This window comes from Carlito syrichta, unplaced genomic scaffold (genome assembly GCF_000164805.1).
Source record: "Carlito syrichta isolate Samal-C Ts95f unplaced genomic scaffold, Tarsius_syrichta-2.0.1 Scaffold82142, whole genome shotgun sequence".
Classification (NCBI taxonomy): domain Eukaryota; kingdom Metazoa; phylum Chordata; class Mammalia; order Primates; family Tarsiidae; genus Carlito; species Carlito syrichta.
In genome coordinates, this window is record NW_007026238.1 from 427,374 (window position 1) to 453,244 (window position 25,871).

The 25,871-nt window shown below is 42.7% G+C and overlaps 1 protein-coding gene across 5 annotated transcripts in view; it reads right to left on the reverse strand.

Annotated features, from left to right (window-relative positions):
- SV2B (synaptic vesicle glycoprotein 2B) overlaps window positions 1-25,871 on the reverse strand; it is a 205,713-nt gene that overhangs the window by 87,096 nt on the left and 92,746 nt on the right. For 4 of the 5 annotated variants that reach the window (XM_008055542.1, XM_008055561.2, XM_008055548.2 and 1 more), the window contains exon 2: window positions 460-1,302. In XM_008055542.1, coding sequence (XP_008053733.1) covers window positions 460-910 — 451 coding nt within the window. In that variant the 5' untranslated portion in view covers window positions 911-1,302. Of the gene's footprint in view, window positions 1-459; window positions 1,303-6,461; window positions 6,466-11,629; window positions 11,642-25,871 lie in introns of those variants that run through there. The other variant, XM_008055569.2, reaches the window with a different exon arrangement.

A 25,871-nucleotide genomic window follows, 5' to 3' on the forward strand; every position in this document is an offset into this window, starting at 1 on the left:
CGCAGTGGCTGCTCCTGGCCACCGCAGCCTCGACCTTCTGGGCTCCGGCGATCCTTCCACCTCAGCCTTCCAAGAAATGGAACTACAGGCACGCACTACCACACCCGGCTAATTTTTTGATTATTGTAGAGATGAGGTCTTGCCAAGTTACCCAGGCGGGTCTTGAATCTATGGACTCAGGCAATCCACTCACCTCAGCCTCCCAAAACACGGGATTACAGGCTGAGCCACCGAGCCCGGCTATATAAATACATATATATTTTTTTTTCTTTTTTTGAGTTGGAGTCTCATTCCATCGCCCAGGCTGGAGTGCAGTGGCACACTCACAGCACCCCAACATCGACCCACTGGACTCCGGTGCTCCTTCTGCCTCGGCCTTCCAAGTAGCCGCGCCTGTAGTACCACCCTTTCATATTTTTAATGCCACAAATAAAATAATCATTGGAAATTTCCACTTACCAAGCATTCCTTTCTTGGAACTGGACAGACACATATCCTTCTCTGCACTGGGCAGGGCAAAACTCACCACAAACACCTCCACCCCATCAGCCATTAGGGCCAAACCCAAGACGAAAAAGAGGATCCACTGGAAGCGACCATGGCCACACTCTTCCATGATGGTCTCGTACTGGTGGGCCAACTGCTCCTCATCTTCCATCCTCTCAGCCATCAGGTCTGTCTGACCTCGAAGGCCATCTGCCCTGGAGGGTGCCATCTTGGCCTGCTTGGCCTTGACATCATCTGGGTGAGGGATGCCCTGGTACTCGCCCTCATAGATCTCATCTTCTTCATCATGGCCTTCTGTGACATCGCTCTGCGCATCTTCCTCTGGATTGGACTCATTGCCACGGTAATAGCCATCACTGGGGGCATAGCCCTCATAGTTGCCCTGATACTTGTAGTCATCCATTGCTTGGTTCTGGGACTGCCCTGTTGCCTCTCAAGCTATATTTGTTGCTCTGTGGTTGAGTTTTGGGCTGCTTCAGTAACCATCATCCATCACCTGATTTAAATGTGGAATATGTCTCCGTGACTTCTTGGGTGAAAATTACACCTCTTTCCTCCTCCTTTGTCTCTCAAATCAACCAGATTTGTGCAAAGACAACCTAAGTATGTTTTTGTATTCAATATCTATTGGAAGTCTTTGGAAAGTTTCAAACTCTGGTCTCCTTCAGTGAGCCAGAGGTGTTATATTTGGAAGTGTTGATTAGAAATTGATCCAGCTGTTTTTCTTGACAAGGAGCGAGCAGGACCTGGCAGCTGTGTGCTGTCCTGATTTGTACTGCCACTGAAGGTTATACCCTGAGAGTAGAGAGAAGGGAAAGAGAAGAATGTTACGAAAGGCTGAAATTCTGACAAAATACTCTCAGAATTGAACCAGTATATTTGGTCATGTCAATGCTTTACGTACGTAAGGTGGAGAAAATTTTGAGTAGACATTCAAATTAGTATCAGCTGAATGGGGGTTAATTTAGTAAGACTAAAGGATAAGGGAGAAGGAACAGTGGTCAGAGAGGTCCTTTGAAGGTCTACTTCACCCACGAAAGGGGTCAAATCTTACGCGAAAATGAAATATAAAGTAGTCAAGGAATTTTCAGTACAAGACAATTTCATGTTATGGATTTTCTGTTGGAATTTATCAAGTCTTTGGCAACAATGGAGACTTATTACAGATCAGTTCTGTTATGAAAATGCCAGCCTTTCTAACTTTGTTATGAAGAGGCTGTACAACTTTACATCTAGGAATGCATGGGGGAAAACATTCAGAATTGCGTTCCCTGAGGTTCAGCCTACTTTTGAAACTCAGCATTGCGGTTCAAAGGCCACTCTGTCCTTGAATGTGGCTGAAGAGGGCAGGATTAGGGTGCTGAAGACCCAGAGCCAGATAACTTGGGTCTGAAACTTGATTCTGCTGCACAATGATCATATGATCATGCACATATCTTTCCAAGTCTCGGTTTTCTCATGTGTAAAATAATAACAATCGTACTTAACTCGTAAGGTTGTACATAAAGTGCTTAAACTAGTATCTGGCCTGCATGGTGAATGCTATTTGAGTCTTGACATTAGTGTTGCTTTTGTTTCTAGTTCCAATTCTGGACACAAAGAGACGGTATTGTCTAGAACCCAGGCCCTGTACTATATCTCAATTCCAATCCTGGAGTCTGTTGATTCTTTTGACCAATGGATTGTCATTGTGCCTGCTTTCTCAGGTGTCACAAAGTTTGAAGCCTCCATCTAATGATACCTACTGTGTACCAGAAAACATGCTAAGCATATCACATCCCTTATCCCTAATTCTCACAATGGTAAAAAAAAAAAAAGTTATTTGTATCTTCATCATAGAGATAAATAAACTGTGGCTCAGAGTAAGTTAGTAACATGATCAAGGTCACAAAGCTAGGACTCAATGCAAGGTCCACTGGTCCCAAAGCCAGTTCTTTCCATGGCCCTTGGGCTTCTCAAATCCTGTTCTGAGGGATGGTCACATTAGATCACCTGAAGAGCTTTAAAAATACAGATTTCCAGAGCAGAATGCAGAGAGGCTGGTTTGAGCTCAGGAACCTGAGTTTGCACACAGCTCTCCAACAGCAGCCCCTCAGGCTTCTCCTGCACCCCCTACCCCACCCCAACTCTCCCCAGTTGCCAGATCCTCTGACGGTGATGGTACTCATATCTCTCTCACATTGAGGCTGCCAGAGACCCACTCCCCAGCTCCACACACCTGCCAACAATACCTACACTTTCAACTCTTACAGGACTTGTCATAACCACTGTCCTTTCATTATACTTGACAGATGTCACCTCACAATGGACCAGACACACCTGGTCTCACCATGGCTGCTGGACTCCTCCCCTGCTCACAGCCCATCCCTGGGCCCTCTGTCCCACACCTGCTGCCTGGTCCTCTCAGTCTTTTGGGAGGATGCCTGAGACCAGTGGTTCTCAAACCTTGCAAAGTAGGTCAGCACCACTAAGCACATGGGAGGCTCAATAGAAATGCAAATCTGGACTCGGTGGCCCAGTCTGTAATCCCACGCCTTGGGAAGCTGAGGTGAGTGGATTGCCAGAGCCCACAGGTTCGAGACCCGCCTGGGCAACTTGGCGAGGCCTCATCTCTACAACAATTCAAAAAAAATTAGCCAGGTGTGGTAGCGCACGCCTATAGTTCCAGCTACTTGGAAGGCTGAGGTGGAAGGATCGCCGAGGCCCGGCAGGTCGAGGCTGCGGTGGCCGGGAGCGGCCACTGCACTCCAGTCTGGGTGACAGAGTGAGGCTCCAGCTCAAAGAAAGAAATGCAAATCCCAGGATCCCTTCCCCAAAGACACTGAACCTGTAGGGCAGGGTTAGAGCTGGGAAACCTGCATTTAACACAAACAATCCAGTGAATCCAGAAACTGCACTTTGAGAAATAAGCTTATAGAAGCCAGCAAGAAATATTTGCTAAGAAATGAGTCTCACTCTACTCTTTCAGATTTTCCACCATCCCCACTAAATAAACTTATATTAGATCTTGTTGGCCTGAGCCATATCAGATTAATATTCTAAATCTGTTTTTATTACATCTATTTAGGGGCCCCTGGAGGAATATAAATCACATGTAAACAGCCCAAGAGTTTGCAGAATGCTATAAAAAACACAGAAGGAATGTCAGCTGCCTGAGATCTGTGTGTTATTTCCATCCTGGGGGCCTGCAACAGTGTCATGAAACAATAGATGCACAATTTCAAAAGCACATATGGGAAATACCACTCAGGGCAGAAGTCCTAGGACCTGCTTTGCAGAAATAAGCAGATCTTCTCAAAACTAACTCTACTTACCTGAGTTAGTTAAAAGAATTGCCATGAACATCAAGTGAAGTGAAGGCCTGAAAAATCATTGTCAAGTGATTTTTTTTTTTAATTTCTATTTAGTTAAGGAAATATAACTAACTAGTCATCATTTTCTATGTTATCAGAAGAACTGTGTCCCCAAAATACCAAAGCATGTTGAAGCCCTAACTACCTGGTACCTCAGAATGTGATCTTATAAGGTCTTTACAGAGGTACTCAAGTGAAGATGAGATCATTAGAGTGGTCCTAATCCATCATGACAGGTGTCCTTGAAAAAGGCGAAATTTGGACACTGAGACAGACATGCACAGAGGGAAGACAATGTGAAGACCCAGGAAGAATGCCATCTACAAGCCTAAGACTACCAGAAGCTAAGATAAAGACTTGCAACAGATTCTCCCTCACAGCTCTCAGAGGGAATCAACCCTGTTAACACCTTGATTTCAAACGTCTAAGCTCCAGAACCATGAAACACTAATTTCTGTGATGTAAGCCACCCAATTTATAGTGCTTCTTACATCAGCCCCAGGAAACTAATACATCCCAACAAGTTTAGCGTTTACCAACTAAACGGTAATGATAAAACAGCCACAGTTGCAACTATTAACTAAGTACTAAGGTAAGCATTTTATAAGTAATACTTCATTTATTCTCACAGTCAATAGTAAAAGAAGATTATTATCTCCATTTCACATATAAAGAAACCGAGGCCAAAGAAGATTAAAGAATGTGCCCAAGGCCGGACGTGATGGTTCAAGCCTCTAATCCCTATACTTTGGGAGGCCAAGGTAAGAGGATTGCCTGAGCCCGGGGGTTCAAGACAAGCCTGGGCAACTTGATGAAACCTCATCTCTACAACAAATAAAAAATGAGCTGGGCGTGGTAGCATGCCCCTGTAGTTCTGGCTATTTGGAAGGCTGAGGTGGAAGGATAGCCAGGGCCCAACAGGTCAATGCTGGGGTGACTGTGAGCATGCCACTGCACTCCAGCCTTGACAACAAAGTGAGACTCTGACTCGAAAGTAAATAAATAAGTAAAAGAATGTGCCCGAATTAACACAGAGAATCAATATCAGGACTTGGATTCAAAGCCATGTTTAAATAAAGTCTTAGGGATGATGAGGCAGAGTGGAAGAAACTGAGACTCCAAGGAGCTAAGTCAAGGTCATGTGCTGGCAGAGCTCAGACTGACATCAGGTTTCTGACTCCCAGGTTAGGGTTTGCTCACACGTTCTCAACAAACATGTCCTGGAATATTGGTGCTGAAGGCATTGCAGCTATTATAACATGACTCGGTCCCAATTCTCTAGTGTTCACCCCTCAGGAAAGAATCAGCTTGAAACAATACAAAGCATCAGGCAGTAATGAAAATTACAATCTTAATTATTAATAACATTATTTTTCATCTATTGAATACGTGCCTTGAGGCTTTGTGTCAGGCACTGTGCTAAGTTTACCATGTACTTTACTCCTTTAAACCTGCACAGCAATCCTATGAGGTAGGACTAGTATTATACCCATTTTGCAGAAAATAACACTGAGGTTGAAGAAGTTTCATAGATGACCCAGAGTCCCAGATAATAGGTTCTCCAAGGAGTTTCAGAGAAAGGAGAGGTCACTATGAGCTGAAATCTGCTAAAATAGTATCACAGAGGTAGAAGGCAGCCCAAGGGCAGTAAAGGGCTCCAAGAAGCAAACAAAGGAGAGGAGGGCATTGCAGGCTGCAGAACAAAGATAAACAGGCATGAAGGCAGGATGGCTTCACTTGTCTCGGCAGCAGTGAGGAGGCCCTTTGGCCTACAGCATTTGAACCAAGAGAGAGGGTATGATATGATGGAGAAGGAAATCGTTTTCAGTTCGAATGCCCTGTTCAGGATTTGGGATTTTCTTCCAGCAAGGGAAGTCAGTGAAGATTGTTGAACTGAGCAAAACAGTGTAGTATAAGCGGACATCTAGAAAGCTCTCCTGGTGAAGATGTGCATACTGGTTTTTCAAGAGCAAATCTAAGGACAATGAAACCATGCGGAAGCTTGGGTGTGTGTGTACACACGGGTGCTTGGTAATATCCAGAGGTGACATGAGGCCTGGATAAGGTGGTGGCCATCAACCAGAAGGAAGAACAGACACCAAGAACCCCCACAGGAGAACAAGTCATGCATTTCCTATTAGATGAGAGGGAGAGGCTGAGGGTGACTGGAACAATTCTAGACTGTAAATCTTCCCAGCGCCCTATAATTAATATGTAATTAGGACAAACAAAAATCTCTTATTAGGCTGATCTGCTCTTTTGGTGTGGTGGTGGGACACAAAATAAAGACCCTGGTGTCTGAAGGTCCCAGGCTCAAAATACTCACTCTGCCACTTCCTACTACCTGTGTGCAGTCTACTATCTACTCTGTGCCTCAGTTTCTTCATCTGTAAAATAGTTATGAAAATAATCCCTATGTTGGGGGGGGTCATTGTGAGAATTCAGTGAGATATACTATGAAGTGTACTTAGCACTGTGCCTGGCATAGATGTGATCAATACGAATTTGATCCAGTTACTATTATTGTTGTTGTCCTTTTTATTATTATCTGACTGAGTATTGACAAGTTAAATGTAGCCAAGATTTCAGCTTAAGCTCAACCTCCCTCCCATAAGATTTGGGGCCCATCTGGGTTGGGCTGGGGATTCAAGTACAGAATAAAACAAACTGACACTGAGTTACTCATGAAAGTTACCACCTCCCACTAATGTCTCACTGCTAATCTCTTGAGCATCCTCCTTTAAGTCTTACATTCTGTTAACCTCTGCATCTATGCTATATGATTGAAAGTCACTGTGTGACAAACACTTGTTCATCATTAAATATCACAGAGAACAATGTTTAAAATAACAATCAGATAATGTAATGCTTCTCAAAATCTGTTCTATAGAACATTAGGCCTTTAATATGCTCCATTAAGAGAAAAATAGAATTCCAAAAGAAAGTAAGTTTGGGAAACATTGCATTTGCTATATTTACCATTATGTTGGGAAATTTACAATGAACATTGCTATTTTAAAGACTGTGAGAAGACTTGAGTAAAAACCTGTTTAACATCACAGTGACATGCCACTACATACTCATTAGAATAGCTCTAATCAAGAAACAGACAATAGCAAGTGTTAGCTAGGATGCAATGAACTGGAACTCTCAGAAACTGGTGGTAAAAATGTAAAATAGTCATCTTTGGAAAATGTTTCAGCATCTTCTTTTTTTTTTTTTTTTTTTTGAGCTGGAGTTGCACTCCATTGCCCAGGCTGGAGTGCAGTGGCATGCTCATGGCTACCCCAGTGTCGACCTGCTGGGCTCGAGCAATTCTTCCGCCTCTGCCTTCCAAGTAGCCAGAAACAGGCGCATGCTACCACACTCAGTTAATTTTTGATATATTATAGAAATGAGGTCTCATCAAGTTGCCCGAGCTGGTCTCGAATCTGCAGGCTCAGGCAAGTCACTCGCCTCAGCCTCCCAAAGTGCTAGGATTACAGACTGAGCCACCAAGCCCGGCCTCAGCAGTTTCTTAAAATGTTAAATACACACTTACCAAATAACCCAGAAATTCCATCATGAGAAGTTACCCAAAATAAGTAAAAATATATGCCCACACAAAGACTTGTACATGCATGCTAATAGCAACATTATTTAAAATAGCCCCAAACTGGGAACAATACAAATGCCCAGCAACTGATGAGTGGATAAGCCAAATATGGTATATCCATACAATTAAATATTAATTGGCAACAAGAAGGAACAAATCATTGCTACATACTATAACTTGGATGAGCATAATGGGCAAAGAAACCAAATGCAAAAGGTCACATATTATATGATTCCACTTATATAAAATGTCCAGAATATGCAAACCCTTAGATAAAAAGCAGATTAATGGTTGCCTAAGGTCATGGGTGGGCATGGGAATTGACTGTAAATGAATTTGGGGGAATTTGTGGTGGAGGGAGGTGTTGATAGGAATGTTCTAAAACTGGATTATAGTGACAGTTGTACAACTCTATAAATTTGCTAAAAATCACTGAATTGTATACTCACAGTGAGTAGATTTTATGGTATGTGAATTATACTTCATTTCCCCCCAACAACAACAAAAAACCTATTTAACCTGTGGAATTTAGTGTTTCCCACCATAGGCTTATTTTTCCTTAGGACCCTTATTAACATCCATGAAACATAGGCTATTCTAAATAGTTAAGTACCGATTTTGTACTATAGTCTAAGCTATATTCATCCTAGGATTTTGTCAGGTTTTTAGAATCCATATGGCAAGCATCCTGGAGTCTATTTGCATGCAGGACCTAGAGCTTTTTATTGGAAGAAAGAATTAGGGAGTACATGTTGGTCATAGCCCAATGGGCCGCTCCTTGAGGGAAAGATCATTCTGAAGCTTTTCACTAGGTCCAGTCAAATCCTGGTAGTATATCAAGAAGCCCAGAATGTAGCAACTTTGGTGTGAGCAAAGATGGACCCCATAGCCAAGGGGTCTTTAGCCAAAATACCAGCATTCTCAGCTTTCACCCCTGGATAGTTCAGCACATTCTCTGGTCCCCTTAGCAGGAATAAGTGGCAACTGTGCCTTCAGTTGCAATTGGCCTTGATGGGTGATTCACCCCAATGAGTCAAAGTAGAAGAAGGAAATGGAGGATAATCCATGCTTACAAGGATTAGACATCCTCAGGGACTCCGGAAACTAGTTGACAGGAATTAGGTGGTTAGTGAAGCATTATTGGGGTAAAGCCCCAAAAAATGTTCTTTGAGAACCTTATTATAACTGTATGTTACATGAACAAGAAAGAAAAACATCAATAAATTCAGATAGGGACTAATGAGATGTTCTTATGTGTCAGTTAGCTCTGTAGAAACTGATATGGTTCAGAACATGCTAACCCATAATCTTGGCATTTGAGAAAACAGAAGTGGGAGGTTCTCTCCTAACCTTCCCCTGAAGCAGATTGTAAAAATATTCTCTGACCTTCCTCTACAGTGGGTCACAAAATCTTCATTCCAGAGGTGCCTACCCTATACCAGGAAGAAAGATACGTCCTTATCTTTGAAGACACAAGGACTCAAAGAAAAAAAACTGAGCAAATAGGTCCTGGTAAGTTTCCCCAGTTTATTAACATTAGATAGTGGCAATATGGAAAACTCTGTTACACACAGTTTTCCCTGTTTCTTTGGGTTCTCATTTCCTTTTGTTATAGAGATCTCAGCCATGAACTTAGAGATGGGTGAGAAAAGAAATTTTATCTCCTCTGCAACAGCAACACCTCATACTAATTCCTGTCCTAATCAAATAAGTTATGACAAGAATGAGAACTAAGTGGGGGTGGGGCATCACAGTATAAAATATGGTCAGCTGTGTCAGAGAAAGACCACTGGACCACTGGTTCGAGAGCCTGAATCATAGTCCCATCCAGGTCAATAAGTTTGTGGGATCCTGGAGAAAGTCACTCACATTCTGAGGTTCTCAGCTCCTTCCCTCTCAAATAAGGAGCTGTCTTTGATGATTTATAACACCCTGTCTAGACATCTGACTCAATATTTTGTATATATCTGTGAAAAAGTTTTGAACCATCTAAGTAATATATAATGGCATAATTACTATGTTAGACTATGCTAGAATGGTGTCTCTTTCACATTAAGAACAACATTTAAAAACTGATTAACCTTTTTTTGGGGGTAATTCTATGGCTGTTTATTCTTAAACATTTAGAATTACTCCAAGAGGTCCAGTGTTATCATGCACATCTCTCTATTATCACATTATACTGAAATTATTGGTATCTCTGTTTATATGTCTCTCTCTGCCAGGAGATAGTGAGCAAGTCCAAGACAGATGCAGCACTGAATTTTACTTATCTTTGAATCTCCAACACCAAACACAGAGTCTTGAACATAGAAGGTTCCTGAAAATGTTTGCCCAATGAATAAGGTTAATCATTATTCAGTGCTCACCGAAGTCGAATGGCTCAAGAGCTAGAGTGCCCCTGCCTTGCTGCAAATAGAACAACTATTTTGCCACTGTCCTTTCTTTTGTTTAAAAAATAAAAATTAAATTAGGAGGGAGATCATCGGACATATTCACACAGAGCCAGCTACTGTCTGACCTTCCTATTGGCCTTTTGTTAATACCCAAATGTTCCCAGCCGAGACTGCGGGGAGCACAGTGGTTCTAAGGACTGCTTGAGTTATTTGCTATCATCTTTCTGACCATATGAGGTTTTAACCACCTGCGATGCTTCCTGAAACACATTCTTGGTGTTACTAGGGTTGGTTATATCAACCTGTGGGCTGTGAATATACCAGGCCCTATGTGGTTGGTACTGGGAGACAATGTTCTCTGAGGCTTCCAACAATCTCTGGGCTTGCCCCATTTAAAACAATGTTGACTCATCAGTACCACAGTTTAAGTATTTCTTTCTTCTTTGCTGAATCACCCATCTATTTTCTATTGTACTAAAACAGAAAGCTAGTTTTCAAGATATGAGAAACAATTGATTATTAAACAAAAAACAAATCATATATTTTTTTTTACTGGAGAAAAAAATAATAATAATTTAAAGTAATACCAAATACTTAAAGTAATACCAGCCTTAGTTTGAATTTTCAGAATGATTCTTAGTTTTAAAAAACAAAAGCAGGACAATAATTTAGGGAGAAGTAAGTTAATCAAAGCATTATTTACAACATCAAAGCATTATTTATAACATCAAACCTTGAAAACAACCCATATGTTAAATAACAAGGATGAGGTAAATAAATGTTAGCATACTTATACAGTTAAATATTATGGTGATATTAAAATTATGTGTTTTGAAGGACTTTTTAAGAAAATGATCACACTATAAAGCCAGGTATATTTGTATCATTATACCAAGAGTATTCATAATATTATGTGAATATGTATTTATATTACACAAATATCTCTGACAAGATGATAAGATGTTAATATTTGCCTTTTACCCCCTGAAAAGTTGATTTCTCTCTCTCTCTGCTTCTCTGTTTTCTAAAGCCAAGTTAGTAATTTTCGGCATTGTCCTCAAACCACCTACAGGAGAAGAAGCCCTCATCCAAGTCTTCAGGTAGTTAGGCCCTTGCAGGAGCTATGCTGGAACGGAAGGGGAAGACGGGCTGATGCTTGGACTCGTGGCAGTATCAGTCACTGGAGAAGGACTCCCAGAAAAACAGATGTGAGTTCCCCAAGAGGAGATAAGCCTGTCTCTCCAGCAGGCAGCACTCCGGATGTGGGAGAGCTATAGGATGCCTGCGGAAGCTGTTTACCCTGCAGCCCTGGGGTCACCAACAAGAGTCCAGCCCACAATACAATCATAAACAGAATTGAGAATCATTCAGCAGCATCTCTGTAGTCCACCCAGAACTGCCCAGCAGATGGCAGAATGCTTGCTCTTGAAAGCAGCATTGAGTAGCAAAAAAACAGGAACCACTGAGCCTACAGCACAGAGACAGGCACAATGCCCCTCCCCACTCCCACTGCTTGGAGGATCACTGAAATAACAGGGGAATGGGGAAGGGAGTCCTAACAAAGACAATTATGGGCAGCTTGTCATTCCTATTTAGATTTGAGTAAGAAAAAAAGTTAATGATATTTCTTGCACTGGAGTGAGTGTTGTAAAGTAAATTCTTGCCCATTGCGTATATTTACAGAAACTAACTCTGTGAAGCAGAGCAGGTTGTTGAACATTCAAGCTTCAGTTTCTTCATGTGTGAAATGAGGAGAACAAGAGTTCCTATTCATCGACTTGTCAAGAAAATTAAATGGGCTAATATTTTCTAAAACCTTGGTATAGTGCCCACCACCAAGAAGGAGCTCAACAGAAATAACTATTATTGTATAAACACACACACACCAATATGCCCTTGTACATATTTGTGAACTTTTGCAGCAATGCTTACCAGAGCCAAAAGGACAGTAAGAGCCTTAACCTTACCCCACCTGCAGCAAATCTACAGCCCTCCCAGGTGAGAGACCCTTTGCTTTTTTAGCACCCATACTCTGCTGTAGCCCCGCCCTGAATCCCCATCCCCAAGCTAGGCTCCTGACCGCCTTTCTCCCCAGTCCCGGCCAGTGCCTTCCTCTAGAGACGCTGACCTGGACATTTTGTTCCCAAATGACTGATTCCCAAGTTAAGTGTTTCCCAAAGTGGAAGATGCTACCTCTCATGGTATCTGATGTGATTTCAAAAGACCTCTGAACATACCATTAATAACAATGAATCACGTGGAGAAAGAGTAATTCCATTGTCAGTGTTCTTTTAATCCCTTTTGATCATCAAGGGAAAAGTCTTTTGGGGGCCATCACAGCTCTAACACCTCCTTGCTAACTTGCTAACTTGCTCACGGTCTTTTTTAACCAAGTGAAAACAAGCCGCCGGGCTCGGTGGCTCAGCCTGTAATCCCGCGCCTTTGGGAGGCTGAGGTGAGTGGATTGCCTGAGCCCACGGGTTCGAGACCCACCTGGGCAACGAGACCTCATCTCTACAATAAATCAAAAAATCAGCCGGGCATGGTAGCGCATGCCTGTAATTCCAGCTACTTGGAAGGCTGAGGCGGAAGGATCGCCGGAGCCCAGCAGGCGAGGCTGCGGTGGCCAGGAGCGGCCACTGCACTCCAGTCTGGGCAACGGAGTGAGACTCCAACTCAAAAAAAAAGAAAACAAGCCTCAGGGACAGAGCCTTTCACGGGAACAGCATCTGCCTATCAATAGCATAGCAATTATTTTGTGATTGTTTTTATAATTATTTTTATAGGAGTGATATAGTATCTTTCTGAAATAACTGCATTCAGTTAATAAAAATCACTTAATTTTTTAAAGTAAGTAATTAAGAGGAATGCAGGAATTGGAATATGATCTTTATCAGGAATATGGTAAAAATTTTGAGGATTATGCATAGGTCATGGAGGTTTGGCAAGCACCACTGGGATAGGAAATAGTGCCTTTAAGGTAGAGAGAAAGTAGCACTTTCTGAGCTGAGTGCTTTAAATGCATCATCTCATTTCAACTTCACAACACTAGGAGATAGATTCCTTTGCTTTTCTATTCCATAGATGAGATAACTGAGGCTCAGAAAGGTTAAGTCACTTGCAAGGGTAACAGCCATCAAGTTCGAGTCAAGATTCAAACGTTCCTCCTATACCAAACTTTCCCCCCCACACCCTTCTTACATTACCTGCTGCCAGATGGGTACCTCTTGGAAAACAACACCAGCATGAGGAAAAATTAAATATGCAGAGGAGTCTATTGGCTGCCACTGGGGGGGGGGGGACAGCTCAGGGCCTCCCACCCTTGGGGTCTTGGCTTCCTGTATTCTCTGTCAGAACATTCCTCTATGATTCCACTTTACCTTACAAATATACCCAACAAAGAGCATTGACTCTAAGTGACAACTGTGCACATCCCTGTATGAGTTGGAACATATGTGCCTTAAGTAAATGCTAAGACTGATAGAATTACACAGTGACTCTTAGCAAACTTGGGTAATGTCAAATGATCTAATGAAGGGTTCCACACAGGGGCCAGTGAGTCCAGCAGGAACATAGAGGGATTTTGGTAGGAAGGCTGCAGACATATGTGGAAAGAAAGGTAGGGTCAGCCCGAGAAGTGGCTTGAGTGACAACAGAGAGTGTCAACTAATTGATACCAGAATGCTTCAGGATTGAAACCAGCACAGATAGATTTTGGGCTAGGCCTGAAGAAGAAAGAGGGCAAGTTTTTTGTTGTTGTTGTTTTGTTTTGTTTTTTTGGGGGGGAGGATGGTTGTTCTTGCTTTTGTTTTTCCTATGAAGCGATATTTCTTTGGGAAAAAAAGTGAGAGCTGTTAAAATGGACCCTCTCTACTATTGCACACATCTCCCTGGAGGCTCATAGCACGCAACGTGGGCTTATCTAAAACAGCATTTATAGGTAGGTCAATTTCTACCGCACTTCAATCTTTCAGAGCAAAGAAGAGACATTACAACCTGGTGGGCATCTCAGATGCATGTTTTTCTTCCCAAAATAGAGTTAATTCAAAAGCCATTCTACTGGTTGAAAGCATAACTTAAAAATAAGAAACAGCCAGATACAGTGGTATGTGCCCGTAATCCCAGCTACTTGGGAGGCTGAGGTGGGAGGATCACTTGAGGCCAGGAGTTCAAGACCAAGCTAGGCAATATAACAAGACTTTATCTCTTTAAAATTTTCAAAAGAAATTAGCCAGGCATGGTTGTATGCATGTAGTCCCAGCTATTCAGGAGGCTGAGGCAGGAGGATCACTTGAGCCCAAGAATTCAGGATCAGACTGAGCAACATAATGAGATCCCCCTCTCTAAATAAATGAATAAAAAGAAACAAATAGTTTAAATCACCAAGCCAATAAAAGAATTGAATATGACCTTGAAGACTGTCATGGCCATCATCAAATGAACCATCAAAAAGAAAGCCACAGGCTTATGGTCCCCTTCTTATGTAGTTGGTGGATTTTGCCTGCTGACCCTACTAGCTTTTCAATTCTGACACTGTGTCAAAGAAGTTGTATCTGGGGACTAGCCCTCCACCCCCATTCCACTGGCACTGCCTTAGCACCACTCTCACCTGAATTACCTAGCACCATCAGCCACCCTCCTCACAACCTGACTAAAATCTCTTAGTAGCTTCTCAAGACCTTCAAAGCACTGTCCTTGATTTGGCCTTAAAGGACCCTCGCTAAACACACCCACTCCACCTCTCTAGCTTCATTTTCTCCATTTGTGGTGGTCCCTTCCTAGGCAAGTGGCTTTATCCATTTTCAACATTATAATTATTCAACTGTTCCATCAATACTTTATGGGCATCTACTATACATAGATCCTGTGCAAGGTGCCAGGGACACCTAGGAGAATAAAACAAGCTCCTGTCCTAATGTCCCATATGGTCTAGGAAATGGAAATTTTACTCCCCTAAAAACAATAGGTTTTCTGTAAAGAGAGGGTCCTCTCTTCACACATAGGATATTCTCTATCTTCTGGTTCATTCAAACTTATGGAAGCACATCCAAAGCAGTGAAAATACAAAGCTGGTATTGAACTTGGAAGATGTATTGCTCCAATAGGGGGCACTGGCTGAAAATCTAGATCTTTTCTAAAAGAGTTAAGAAACTTTGCAAGCCGGGCACAGTGGCTCACACCTATTATCCCAACACTTTGGGAGGTGGAGGCAAGAGCATTGCCTGAGCTTAGGGGTTTGAGACCAGGTTGGGTAACTCGGCGAGGCCTCATCTCTTCAATAAGTCCAAAGATTAGCTGGGCATGGTGGCGCGCACTTGTAGTTCCAGCTATTTGGAAGGCTGAGGTGGAGGGACGATCTGGGTCCTGCAGGTCAAGTCTGCAGTAACCATGAGTGTGCCACTGCACTCCAGCCTGGGCGATAGTGAGACTCCAGATCAAAAAAAAAAAAAACTTTGTGGATACATATATATGAGTTATTGAGGAAAAGGAAGACTGGAAAATGGAGATTAGAAGAGATGATGTCAAGTAGCATCCAGGACCATTCCCCAGCACTTCCCAGATGCAAGTCTGAAAGCAGTTGGTAGGCTAGCAGCACCACTTCTTTATGCCTTGCTTCTTTATGCCTTGATACATTTTTTTCTTTCTTGAAACTAACCTGCCCTTTGCTATAGTCTAGCCTCTTAATGACTTAGCCATGGAAATGCCCCATACTCTAGGATTGTCTACAGTCCATACCCTCTTCAGCGCAGGCCTATGGACTTACCTCCTCCTGCTTGGTTCAGGACCTCTGGTCTTGGCTGCCTGGATACAGCTTTACCCCATACACAACCAGCCTGCAGTTCTCCCAGCCTCTGGAAGCCTCTCCCACAATCTCACAGGGATAGTTTCATAGCTTATCCTGCAGTCCCCATGTAGTTCCCGGAAATAATCATTTTTGCTTAAATTCACCTCAGTGTGTCTCAGTTCTGGTCTCCATCTACTAATTACTTTGCAATGACTCAGCCTCTGGGTATCGTTGGCCCTGTTGTTCCCCTCTGCCCTGACACCCACGAGCCTCACTCCAGCGCATCACTGCTCTATAATTAGTCCCCTCCTTCTCCCCATCCTCGCCCCTAATTCAGCGTTGGCAAATTATAAACTTCGTAATTAGAAAAGGCTAACATGTTGCCAGGAATGCAAACATATTTAGTGTTAAAGCCTAGTGTTTTGTGCAGTTCTGGGCTCCGTTCCAAATCCTAGAGTAACAGAGAAAGACAAGGGGAAAGGAACAAACCCTTTAATGCGCTTGTAGTTTATGTCAGGAGCGTTCTCACACACAGTCTCATTTAATCCTCCCGAAGACCTGAGAGGTGAGTTTAGGTAACAGGAGCTCTGAGAGACCAAGAGATTTGGCCAAGGTCATAAGCCTGGAGACAAGCAAAACTGGATTCAAACCCAGGTCTACACCTGGGCTGCCTCTGCAATCATCTTTGGGCGTCCCCATATTATCACAGAATATCATGGATTATCTCAGTCTGGCAACAGAGAGGCTCAGCTAATTGTGTGCTGGAATTTCTCAACACGCCTGTTTCCACCGTGGCACTTTCCTGTTCAGTTTACTCCTACAGATCTGGCAAGAAAATATTTTAAAAGCTGTCAACATTTTTAAAGAACTTTACTTTAGCTACCCAAACCAGCACTTCCGCAGTCACTCATTACAGTTGGTGGCTGGACAGTAAGCACCTTGAGGACCAAGTCCATCTCTGACTTGTCTTTGTTTCCCATGTAGCAGGTAGAAGGACTTGACACGACAGGCACATAATAAATACATTATTGCAAAAGGAAAAGAAGAAGATTGCATTCCTGCTCAACTGAAGCTGAGAATGGTGGAAACCCAAACAGAGTACCCAAACAGTCCATCACAGTATCCTTCAAACTATCCTTAGATACTGAAATGAACTCTCACACTGCTGTGTCCTGGATTTCTAAGGGGAGTCTGAGAAGGAGAAGACAGGTGTGAGACAGCCACCAAGCTGAGTGGCAGGAAGATCATTTTTTACAAGATGTATCTCCACTGCCCTCCTATTCCTAAATTCTCCTATTGTATAGAGGGATGCCATATACAAGTGGGAGAAAAAATGACTTTTTAAGAAGACCTGGCAGGAATATTCTTTGTAAGCTCCTCAGCAGCTACTAGAATCATCCTAGAAACAGCTGGTGTGTCACTGCAAAGTGCTACATGCAGGACAATTCCCGCACCAGGCGTCATCTTGGGTCCAGTCCTAGAGCTGCCTGCCACTGTCATCGGGAACCTTGAAACCAAATACACGATGTCCATCTGTGTTCCATGAATATGAGACTACATTAGCAAAATGATTGCTAGCAATTTTCACCTCTGAAATCAACTAACATCGTGTTGTTTTCAAAGGGGGAAAAATACTTTCCTCTTTATCATAAATTACACAGTAATGATCCCCCCTAGAAATATAAGAGGGAAAAAGGTAATTCACAAGCTGTTGTGCATAAAAATAGAAGTAAAGGTACATGAGTTTTTGCAAAATGGAGAGGACTTGGTGGTCTCCACTGGGGAATGTGATACCAGCTGTTCAGACGCCACTAAGTTTCTACCACATGGGGAACATTTCAGATGTTTCCACTGGCCTGAGACCCTGGTTAAACTGTAAATATTGATGAGGTTCAGAAGATGCTACCCCAAAATATGGCACCTTGGAAACAAAAAACAGCAAAAGAAGGAAGGGCACTCTGATATTCTCCCACTGCCGTCTTCCCTGAAGCAGGCCGCAGACACTAGAATTCCCCTTCTTCTTTCTGATGCAGGCCACAAAACCAAGAAGGTCACTCTCTGACCTTCTCCTCTGAAGGCCCCTGTGTGACAAGGAGCCTTCCAATCATACTTCTGCATAACTGCCTACTAGGTTAGTCCCATTCTACAACTGGAAAGAAGGAATGTCCCACAAGAATGCCAAGAAACTCAACATTGCTAAGTTCTCTCCCCATCCCAGTTTATTACCATCAGATCATGCCTTTTGTCTTCCAGTAATACTTCTGCATAACTGCCTATAAAAATACACAGGTTAACCCATTTCTTTGGGTCTTCTTTTCATAAGGTTCCCGTGTCACATAAAACTTATGTTAAATAAATGTGTATGCTTTTCCTTTGTTAACCTGTCTTTTGTTATAGGACTCTCCAGTCATGAACATTGCCATAAGTAAGGAAACAAAATTATTTTTTTCTTCCCTACAATATCAAGCTAACTGAAGAGACTAGACGGACATCACCCCAATAAATTGATCCTTTGTTTGCATGAAGTGAATAAATCATTTCCTTCATGGACACCACACAGGTCTTTTTCAGGTACAGGGACTAGAAAGAGTCCTCATGGAGCCAGTTTTTTGCTCTTGATGTGGGATGCCTTCCACAAAAGTATTCCTTGGTCCCACCTGCTAAAATATGCTTATGTTTAAAGAAACAGGAAAATGTTCTAAAGAAAACTGCTGGATTGCCTGAGCCTGCGGGTTCGAGACGCGCCTGGGCAGCAAGACCTCATCTCTACAATAAATCAAAAAATCAGCCAGGCGTGGTAATGCATGCCTGTAATTCCGGCTACTTGAAAGGCTGAGGCGGAAGGATCGCCGGAGCCCAGCAGATGGAGGCTGCGGCGGGCGGGAGCGGCCACTGCACTCCAGTCTGGGCGACAGAGTGAGACTCCAACTCAAAAAAAATATAAAAAGAAAAAGAAAACTGCTTACAGTTCCATTTCACATCTTCCTTCGAGTTACCATCTTTCCCTCAGTCTCAACTGAAATGCTCCCTTCTCATTCTCTCAGGACTCTGGAAGACACACGTGCCCAGTGTTGGGTCAAAATCTGCTTTTCTATTTGGGATGATGTGTCTAAATAAAAGATCCTATCATCAAAACATTAACTTTTTGAACTTATAAATTGATTAGGGTACCCCTTCCCCCTCCTCTGTACACTCACGATGTTCAATGTGCTCTTTTAATATCATATAATTAAGTCAAGAAGAAAGATAACAGGTACTAAGTTTAACATTTATATCTTTATGAGCACAGCAGTTGATAACCCAGAAGACAATTCTATTATCCTGTTTAACAAGCAGTGACCACCCCCACTCCAGCCCAGCCACCACTCACTCAATACATTTGTCTAAATATTAGCTTCCAAACAGGCTTAGCCCACAACGTCCCCAAATGGACAGCTCTTCTCAAATCCCAAGCAAACTGCAAGTTAGTTTTCAGACTGATTCTAATTCAAAGAAATTCCCAAAGAGGCTTCTGACTTTTACTTAACTGAAATTCAAAATAGTAACCAGAGCCAGGCTGTTGAAAAGCAGCCCCATGTGGATCAGCATATCATCCATGTATGAAAACACCACACTCAAGCCCTTACACACGGAGAATCTTCTGGAAGGGGGAACCTTCCTTAACAAAATATTGACAGCAGCTATCTCCAGGTGTAAAGAGAAAATAAAAGTACAGAGTCTCCCAAATGTGTTACATCAAAGTGAAAAGTTACACCATGGAAACGGGCTTACATAGCCTGACTGTTTTTCTTCTCTGGTGCATGACCCCTGCTTCCTGGTCTTTGTGTCAGGATGGTGTACATTAACCAAACTCCCTATTCTTGACTCAAACCTAGACTAAATGACATAGGAGATGGAGACCTTTGCGATCGTTACCTCTACAACAGAATGTTAAGCAACTCCTCAGAATGTAATCAATAGTAGTCAATCAAATCTTTATCTATATTAGTCTTTGTATGAAAAATGTAATTCTGTTCACCACCTCTGTTTTTGCCTAAATAAATGGTCCTCATTTTTTCCCTGCACTGGAAGCTCTGCTCACCATTTTTGTTGTAGCTCTGCTCTGTGAATGGCTGCCCTCATGCTTTGTGCTCTAATAAACTCTCTTAACTGGTTCCGGAGCCTTTGAGTTATTTTAGGTTGACCCTGGAGAGAAGAATCATGTGCATGGCACCCAATCAATAAAGTCTTCTGGAAGGAATCAAAGGAGGAAGAAGAACAGCACATACAGGGATCCATGAACGTCTTTCTAAAGCCTGGTGAGTGTGTAACCTTTTAGCACATACTTATTTCAGAAAACAAAAACTGCAGCCTGGACTTTGGCATCAGACCAACCTGGGTTTGAATGCAAGTGACGATCTCTGTGCAAGCTACTTAACCCCCTCTTAACCTCAGTCCTACCCTCTGTAAAATGACCTCACAAGGTGGTGATAAGGAATAGAAGAAAGTAAGTGGATAGAAAAATAAACCCTGGTGAATGTGCATAAATCTCAGTAAGTACTACATATTATCATTAACCTCCAACACTTCAAAAATGCTGGTTAATTTTTCTTCTAAACAAGCATTCCTACTCAAAACCAAAAATGTTTGAAATTAATAGAAATGGAGCCATCATCTCCATGAGCTGCCTGGTAGAACTTTCTGTACTGCCTGTCACAGTAACACTAGCCCCAAATGTCTGTTGAGAACTTGAAATGTGGCTCATAGGAACTGAATTAAATTTTAATTAATTTGGATTTGTAAAATAAAACTGAAAATAAAGACCCTAAGCTCTCCAGACATGATGGATTCCCCATGGCTAATATGGTTTAAAAGCAGAACCAGGTGGACATAGTAGGGTGTGAGGGATTGGTCACACACCTTATTGGAGCCAGGGCAGGCTACGGCCGGAAGACCCCTTCTCATGAGTCATTTGAAAGAAACATCTGACAGAGACTTCTTGGTTGGAGCTTGGAAGCCACCCAATCAGGTATCAACTATTTCAATCAATAGAAACTGAACAAGTCTGAATCCTTCATTTGTCCATATGGACCTGATTGAGAACCTGGGCAAGAACTTTCCCTATTTAAGCTAGACTCTCCCTTTGTTCTTTGGAGAGCACATGTTCACAGGTACTGAAGGCTGTGCCACTTCAATCTGCAAATTGTTTTTTTAGAAAGCAAAGTTCTCCCTTTTTCCTCTGCAGATCTCATGTCTTTTGTTTAGAGATTTAAAAGTAAATAGCCACACCCCTAGTGTTGGCCGACACCCCCTTTGAATGAAGGGAGTAATGAGCAGAGACGTGCAGGAACTTGGCAAAAGTCCTCAGGTTGTCAGGACAGATGTCATACTAGACTCCAGGTCTCCCAATTCCAACCCTTTTCCTACCATACCTTCAATTCCTCTCAAAGAAAATGCCCAAATGAAGGAATACAGATTATTTGTATTTTCATTAAAAGTAGATGAAACCCATGCTAAACTATAACAAGATTGCCACATTTAGAATACTCTAAAATAGAAAACATAATAGTATTTGAGAATAACGATATTAAGGCATTTCATCACAAAGGCTTAGGCCTGTTAACTTTTACTGGGTTATTTGCATTTAAATAAAACATTCTTGATGTTTTAAAAATGCTTCAGTACATAATGTAATCCTAATGGCAGGATTCCAAGCAGTGGGAGATTCCTTTCAATGACACCAGGCTCTTGCCTACAGACCTAGACTGTTCCAAAGGCTTGCCCTACTTTGTTCTGAATCACCTTGACCACGGAGGATGGCGCAGAACTTGCTGACACCTCAGTGGTGACTAAGCAATTGGGCAGCTAGACAACACTCCCTTGGCAAAGACCGCAGGGAGAAAAGCTTATAGGTCAAGTCCAATCCTAAGTCTTTACAGGGAAGCTGAGACTCTCAAAGGTTGGTATTTATTCTGTGCTTAGTCGGCACTAGATTCATTAGAGGTTCCTAGGCAGAGAACTAACTGCCAGATTAAGACAATACAGTAATAAGACTGTCATCCCAAGAATTCATTGAAAGTTTACTCTGGGGGCTGCTGTGATGTCTACCCACCCCCCACACACAAGGACAGGAGCCCTCACTCCCCATCTGCTGCAAGTATGGGTGGATGTCAGTCCTTCCTAGGGGTTGCCTGGGACTGAAAAGAGGGTTTTACCCAAGGTCATGTCTCCTCTCAGAGCAGCCTCCCTATGAATAATTATTGGAGGACTAAAAGGCCAGACCCACTTGCCCCAGCTCTGAAGGTCTTTTCAGCTCCAGCACTCCCTGGAGTGAGGAGACTGCAGTCTACCTTCTCCCTCTGGTTCATCCTTTTTCTTTCATCACCACCAATTCCCCTGTCTCACAGGTGTTGATCCCAAGAGCACTAGCCCAGGGTGATCATCTCCCTTTTCTTCCCAGGGAAACCACCTAGGACAGGTACTATGTGCTAGTCATTGTGCTCAACTTTTTATAGGTACTTACCCTTAGAGGTAAGTACTTTATTATCTTCATTTTACAGATAAAGAAACAAAGGTCAAACAAAGATCAATAATTTTTCCAAAGACACTCAGGTGGCCTTGGAAATCTTGTAGAAATGAAAAAAGATGATGTTGGTAAATACATGTACTTGCAATAGTGGCTAACACAGAGTAAGCATTCAGCTCATTCATTCATGGTTTTCATTCATTCTACAAATACTTACTGAGCATCTACTAATATGCTAAGCACTATTCTCAGCACTGCAGATGCAGTATTAGGTCAAAGAAACAAACAGCTGCCCTCATAGAGCTAACCTTCTAATAGAAAGAGCAGGAAATATAAAAGTAAACCAGCAAATGCATATGTCATGTGACTGCTATGCAGGAAAATAAAGCAGGTTATGGGAGACAGGAGGTGACAGGGCAGGGATGGGGATATTTTATGCAGGGAAATGAGGAAAGTTCTCAATGATAAGGGGACATTTGAATAAGGAAGAGGCGGAGTAGGGAGTGAGTCATATAAATATTTGAAGAAAGGGGATGTTGAGTAAAGGGAGCAAGTACAAAGTCAGAAACAGTGAAAAATGTTGACCAGATGAGACGAGCTGACAAATTTTAAAAGGATCAAATGGCCACTGTGTAGAGAACAGACCTGGTGAGGGAGGGGGACCTTTAAGGGACAAGAAAGGAGGCAGGGAAGTCAACTCTTGCCACAATTCAGGCCAGCAATGGCAGTGGCTTAGGCCAAGATGGTTAGTGATGGGAGTGTAAAAACCTAGGTCTATGCTAGAGGAAGAGCCATTGGATTTGCAGACTAATCAGATGGAAGGTGTAACAGCAGCAAGAGAAAAGTCAAAGATGACTTCCAGATTTGGGGCCTTAGCAGGTAGAAGCATAGAGTAGCCAAGAAAAAAAATCTGTGGAAAGAGCAGTCTTAATGAAAGATGGGGCAGGATGGACAGATAAGGAGTCATGCAGTTAGCTTTCATTGGAAGCAGATTTGGAGAGGTGGGACCGCACGCTGGTTATAAAAGCAGATTCCATAGCCAGACTACCCGGAGTTGAGTCTCAGCTCTGCTGCTATTCACTGTGTGACCTTGGGCAAGATACTGCACCTCTCTATGCATCACTATTCTCATCTATAAAATTGGGAGAACATTTGTTATTTACCTCATAGGGTCACTTATGAGACTTAAACGAGTAAAGATATAGAAAAGTACCTGGAACAGTGGCTCTCATACAAGAAGCACCACATTAGTATTTAAAAATTAAAACAAGGCTCTCAATGAATGCAAATCTGGAGGATTCATGCACAGTACAAGGAGGCACCCAGGAAGGGTGATTCACAGGATCTGAAGACTTGCTTCCTTCCCAGAGAAGGTGAAACCCAAACTTGAGTTAGAAAGATGAATAGGAGGTAGCCGGATGGCTGGCCGAGGAAGTGGAGAGTTGGGGGAACAGTCGAGACAAAGGAAATAGCATGTTCATTTCCCTGAAAATATAGCCAATGTGTAGCAAAACCAAACGTAAAAATGGTTACCTTATGACACCTGAATTAACCCTTCTCCCTGTTACTGTAGAACCCAAAATGTAGCCAGAGAGACTGAGAGTAACATTTAGTTTATGTATTCGAAGTAAACTCTGGTACAGTCCATCTGCCTTCTCATGGGTCTGTCTTCACTGTGTTAGACCAAGATGGCCACCACCATCCACGATCATGCGAAGACCCCTACTGACATGCTGAGGCTTCTGACAGCCACCACTCACTGGCCCCTGCAGATGCCCCTGTAGTTTCCTCTCTGATCCCCTAGGTGTGTTCAAAAAGTAATAGGGATATGGCATTTGTCTTTCATCTAATTATATTTGAACATGTTTCAAGGCCATATGGCCCAATAAATATCCTTAAACTCTCTGTACTTTACTGTTCCTAATGATTCTGCTGGAGAAATAACATTTCAAAGGTCAAAAGCCTGATTCTGGCAGAGCAATTCTGTCTGGATCCCAGTGAAATGGTCCACAAAGACCAGACTTAGAAGCAAAGCATCAGATTCCCTCAGCAGAAACCTTACCTTTTGGTAAATTATCAAATATCAGAACATATGCAATAGGAGAGGATTGAATTTATGTGGGATCAAAGCATTTCCTGAACTTTCTAATGTACCTTATCTACATAAATATGGAAAGTTTTAACCAGTGGTAACAGATAGCTCCGAAGAAAGCCAGACCCTACTGTCAGATTTGCCTCTCAGATGGGCCATCCATCTGAGGACCCTCTACTTGTGGGCCCAGCTTTATGCAGACCCCGGCCTATGAGAAGTGCACTAAATCATCCCAGATCCCACACTGCCCTGACAGCAATACATTCAAAGCTGCTTCCTCCTCATCAGATAGGCCTGAAATCAATAGCCTTCAGCCCAGAGTAACCTCCCAAGACCTCTCACCCATTCCCACTGTGCTTGCCCAGAAATTTCTATCAAGTCTCTGTACCATGTCCTGGTTTCCCCACCACCCCACTTGGACACTGAAACACCAATTCTCTGATGGTTCCTCTCAGCTCCTGCTGCCTGTGGTTCTGTTTCAAAGACAACAGGCTTGGGAACAAACACCAAAGAACACCACTGCCTGCAGTGAGGCTTCTCAAAGTATTTGCTTTGCCCCAAGATGCCTGAGAGCCTAACATCTGACTAGAGGCTCCATAGTTCAGGATAGCAGTATTTAACAAACAGAAAGCATACCCACTCAATCCCCACTCCAGGTAGGTAGATCTCAGGAAGGAGGAAGACCACTTGCTGTTTGTTATCATCACATATCCCTCCACCATCAAGACTCTTGTCCCTGGAGCACGCTAGCCTAGAGTAGTGTTACCCAACCTGTTTAACCTATGCTCTGCCCCTTTGGACAAATCCCACTGCCATTTACTTTCTAATTCTCACCCTTCCTCAGAAAATGATGGGTGCAGTTAAGAGTCCAATTTTCTTCCCCTAAGAATTACTGAAGTTTACTCTTAACAGTTTATATGACTTTTTTTTAAGAATGTTTATAGAGCCCATGGGGCCTTGAGCACCTATAGTGTCAGCTATTCCAGAGGCTGAGGCTGGAGGATCACTTGAGCCCAGGAATTTAAGTACAGCCTGGGCAGCATTCTGACTCTAAAAATAAATGAATTTCAAAAAAGTGTCCATCATTTCTACACTGCTGGTGGGAATGCAAACCAGTTCAACCTCTATGAAAAATAGTGTAGCAGTTTCTAAAAGAACTTGACCTTCCATGTGACCCAGCAATCCCCCTACTGGGAATATACCCAGAGGAACTCAAATCATTCTATCAAAAAGATACCTGCACACGCATGTTTATTGCAGCACTATTCACAATAGCAAAAACATGGAACCAACCTTGCTGCCCATCAAAATTGAACTGGATTAAAAAACTATGGTACATACACATAATGGAATATTATGCAGTCATAAAAAGGACAAACATATGAACTTTGCAGCAGCCTGGATGAATTTGGAGTCTATCATACTCGGTGATCTATCATGAAACAAAGAACTGAGTATCACATATTTTCACTCATAAGCAGACCCTGAACATTTACCATAATACTATAAGAAAGGGATTGGCAGCTGGGCTCGGTGGCTCAGCCTGTAATCCCTTGCCTTTGGAAGACTGAGGTGAGGGGATTGCCTGAGCCCACAGGTTCAAGACCCGCCTGGGCAACTTGGTGAGACCTCATCTCT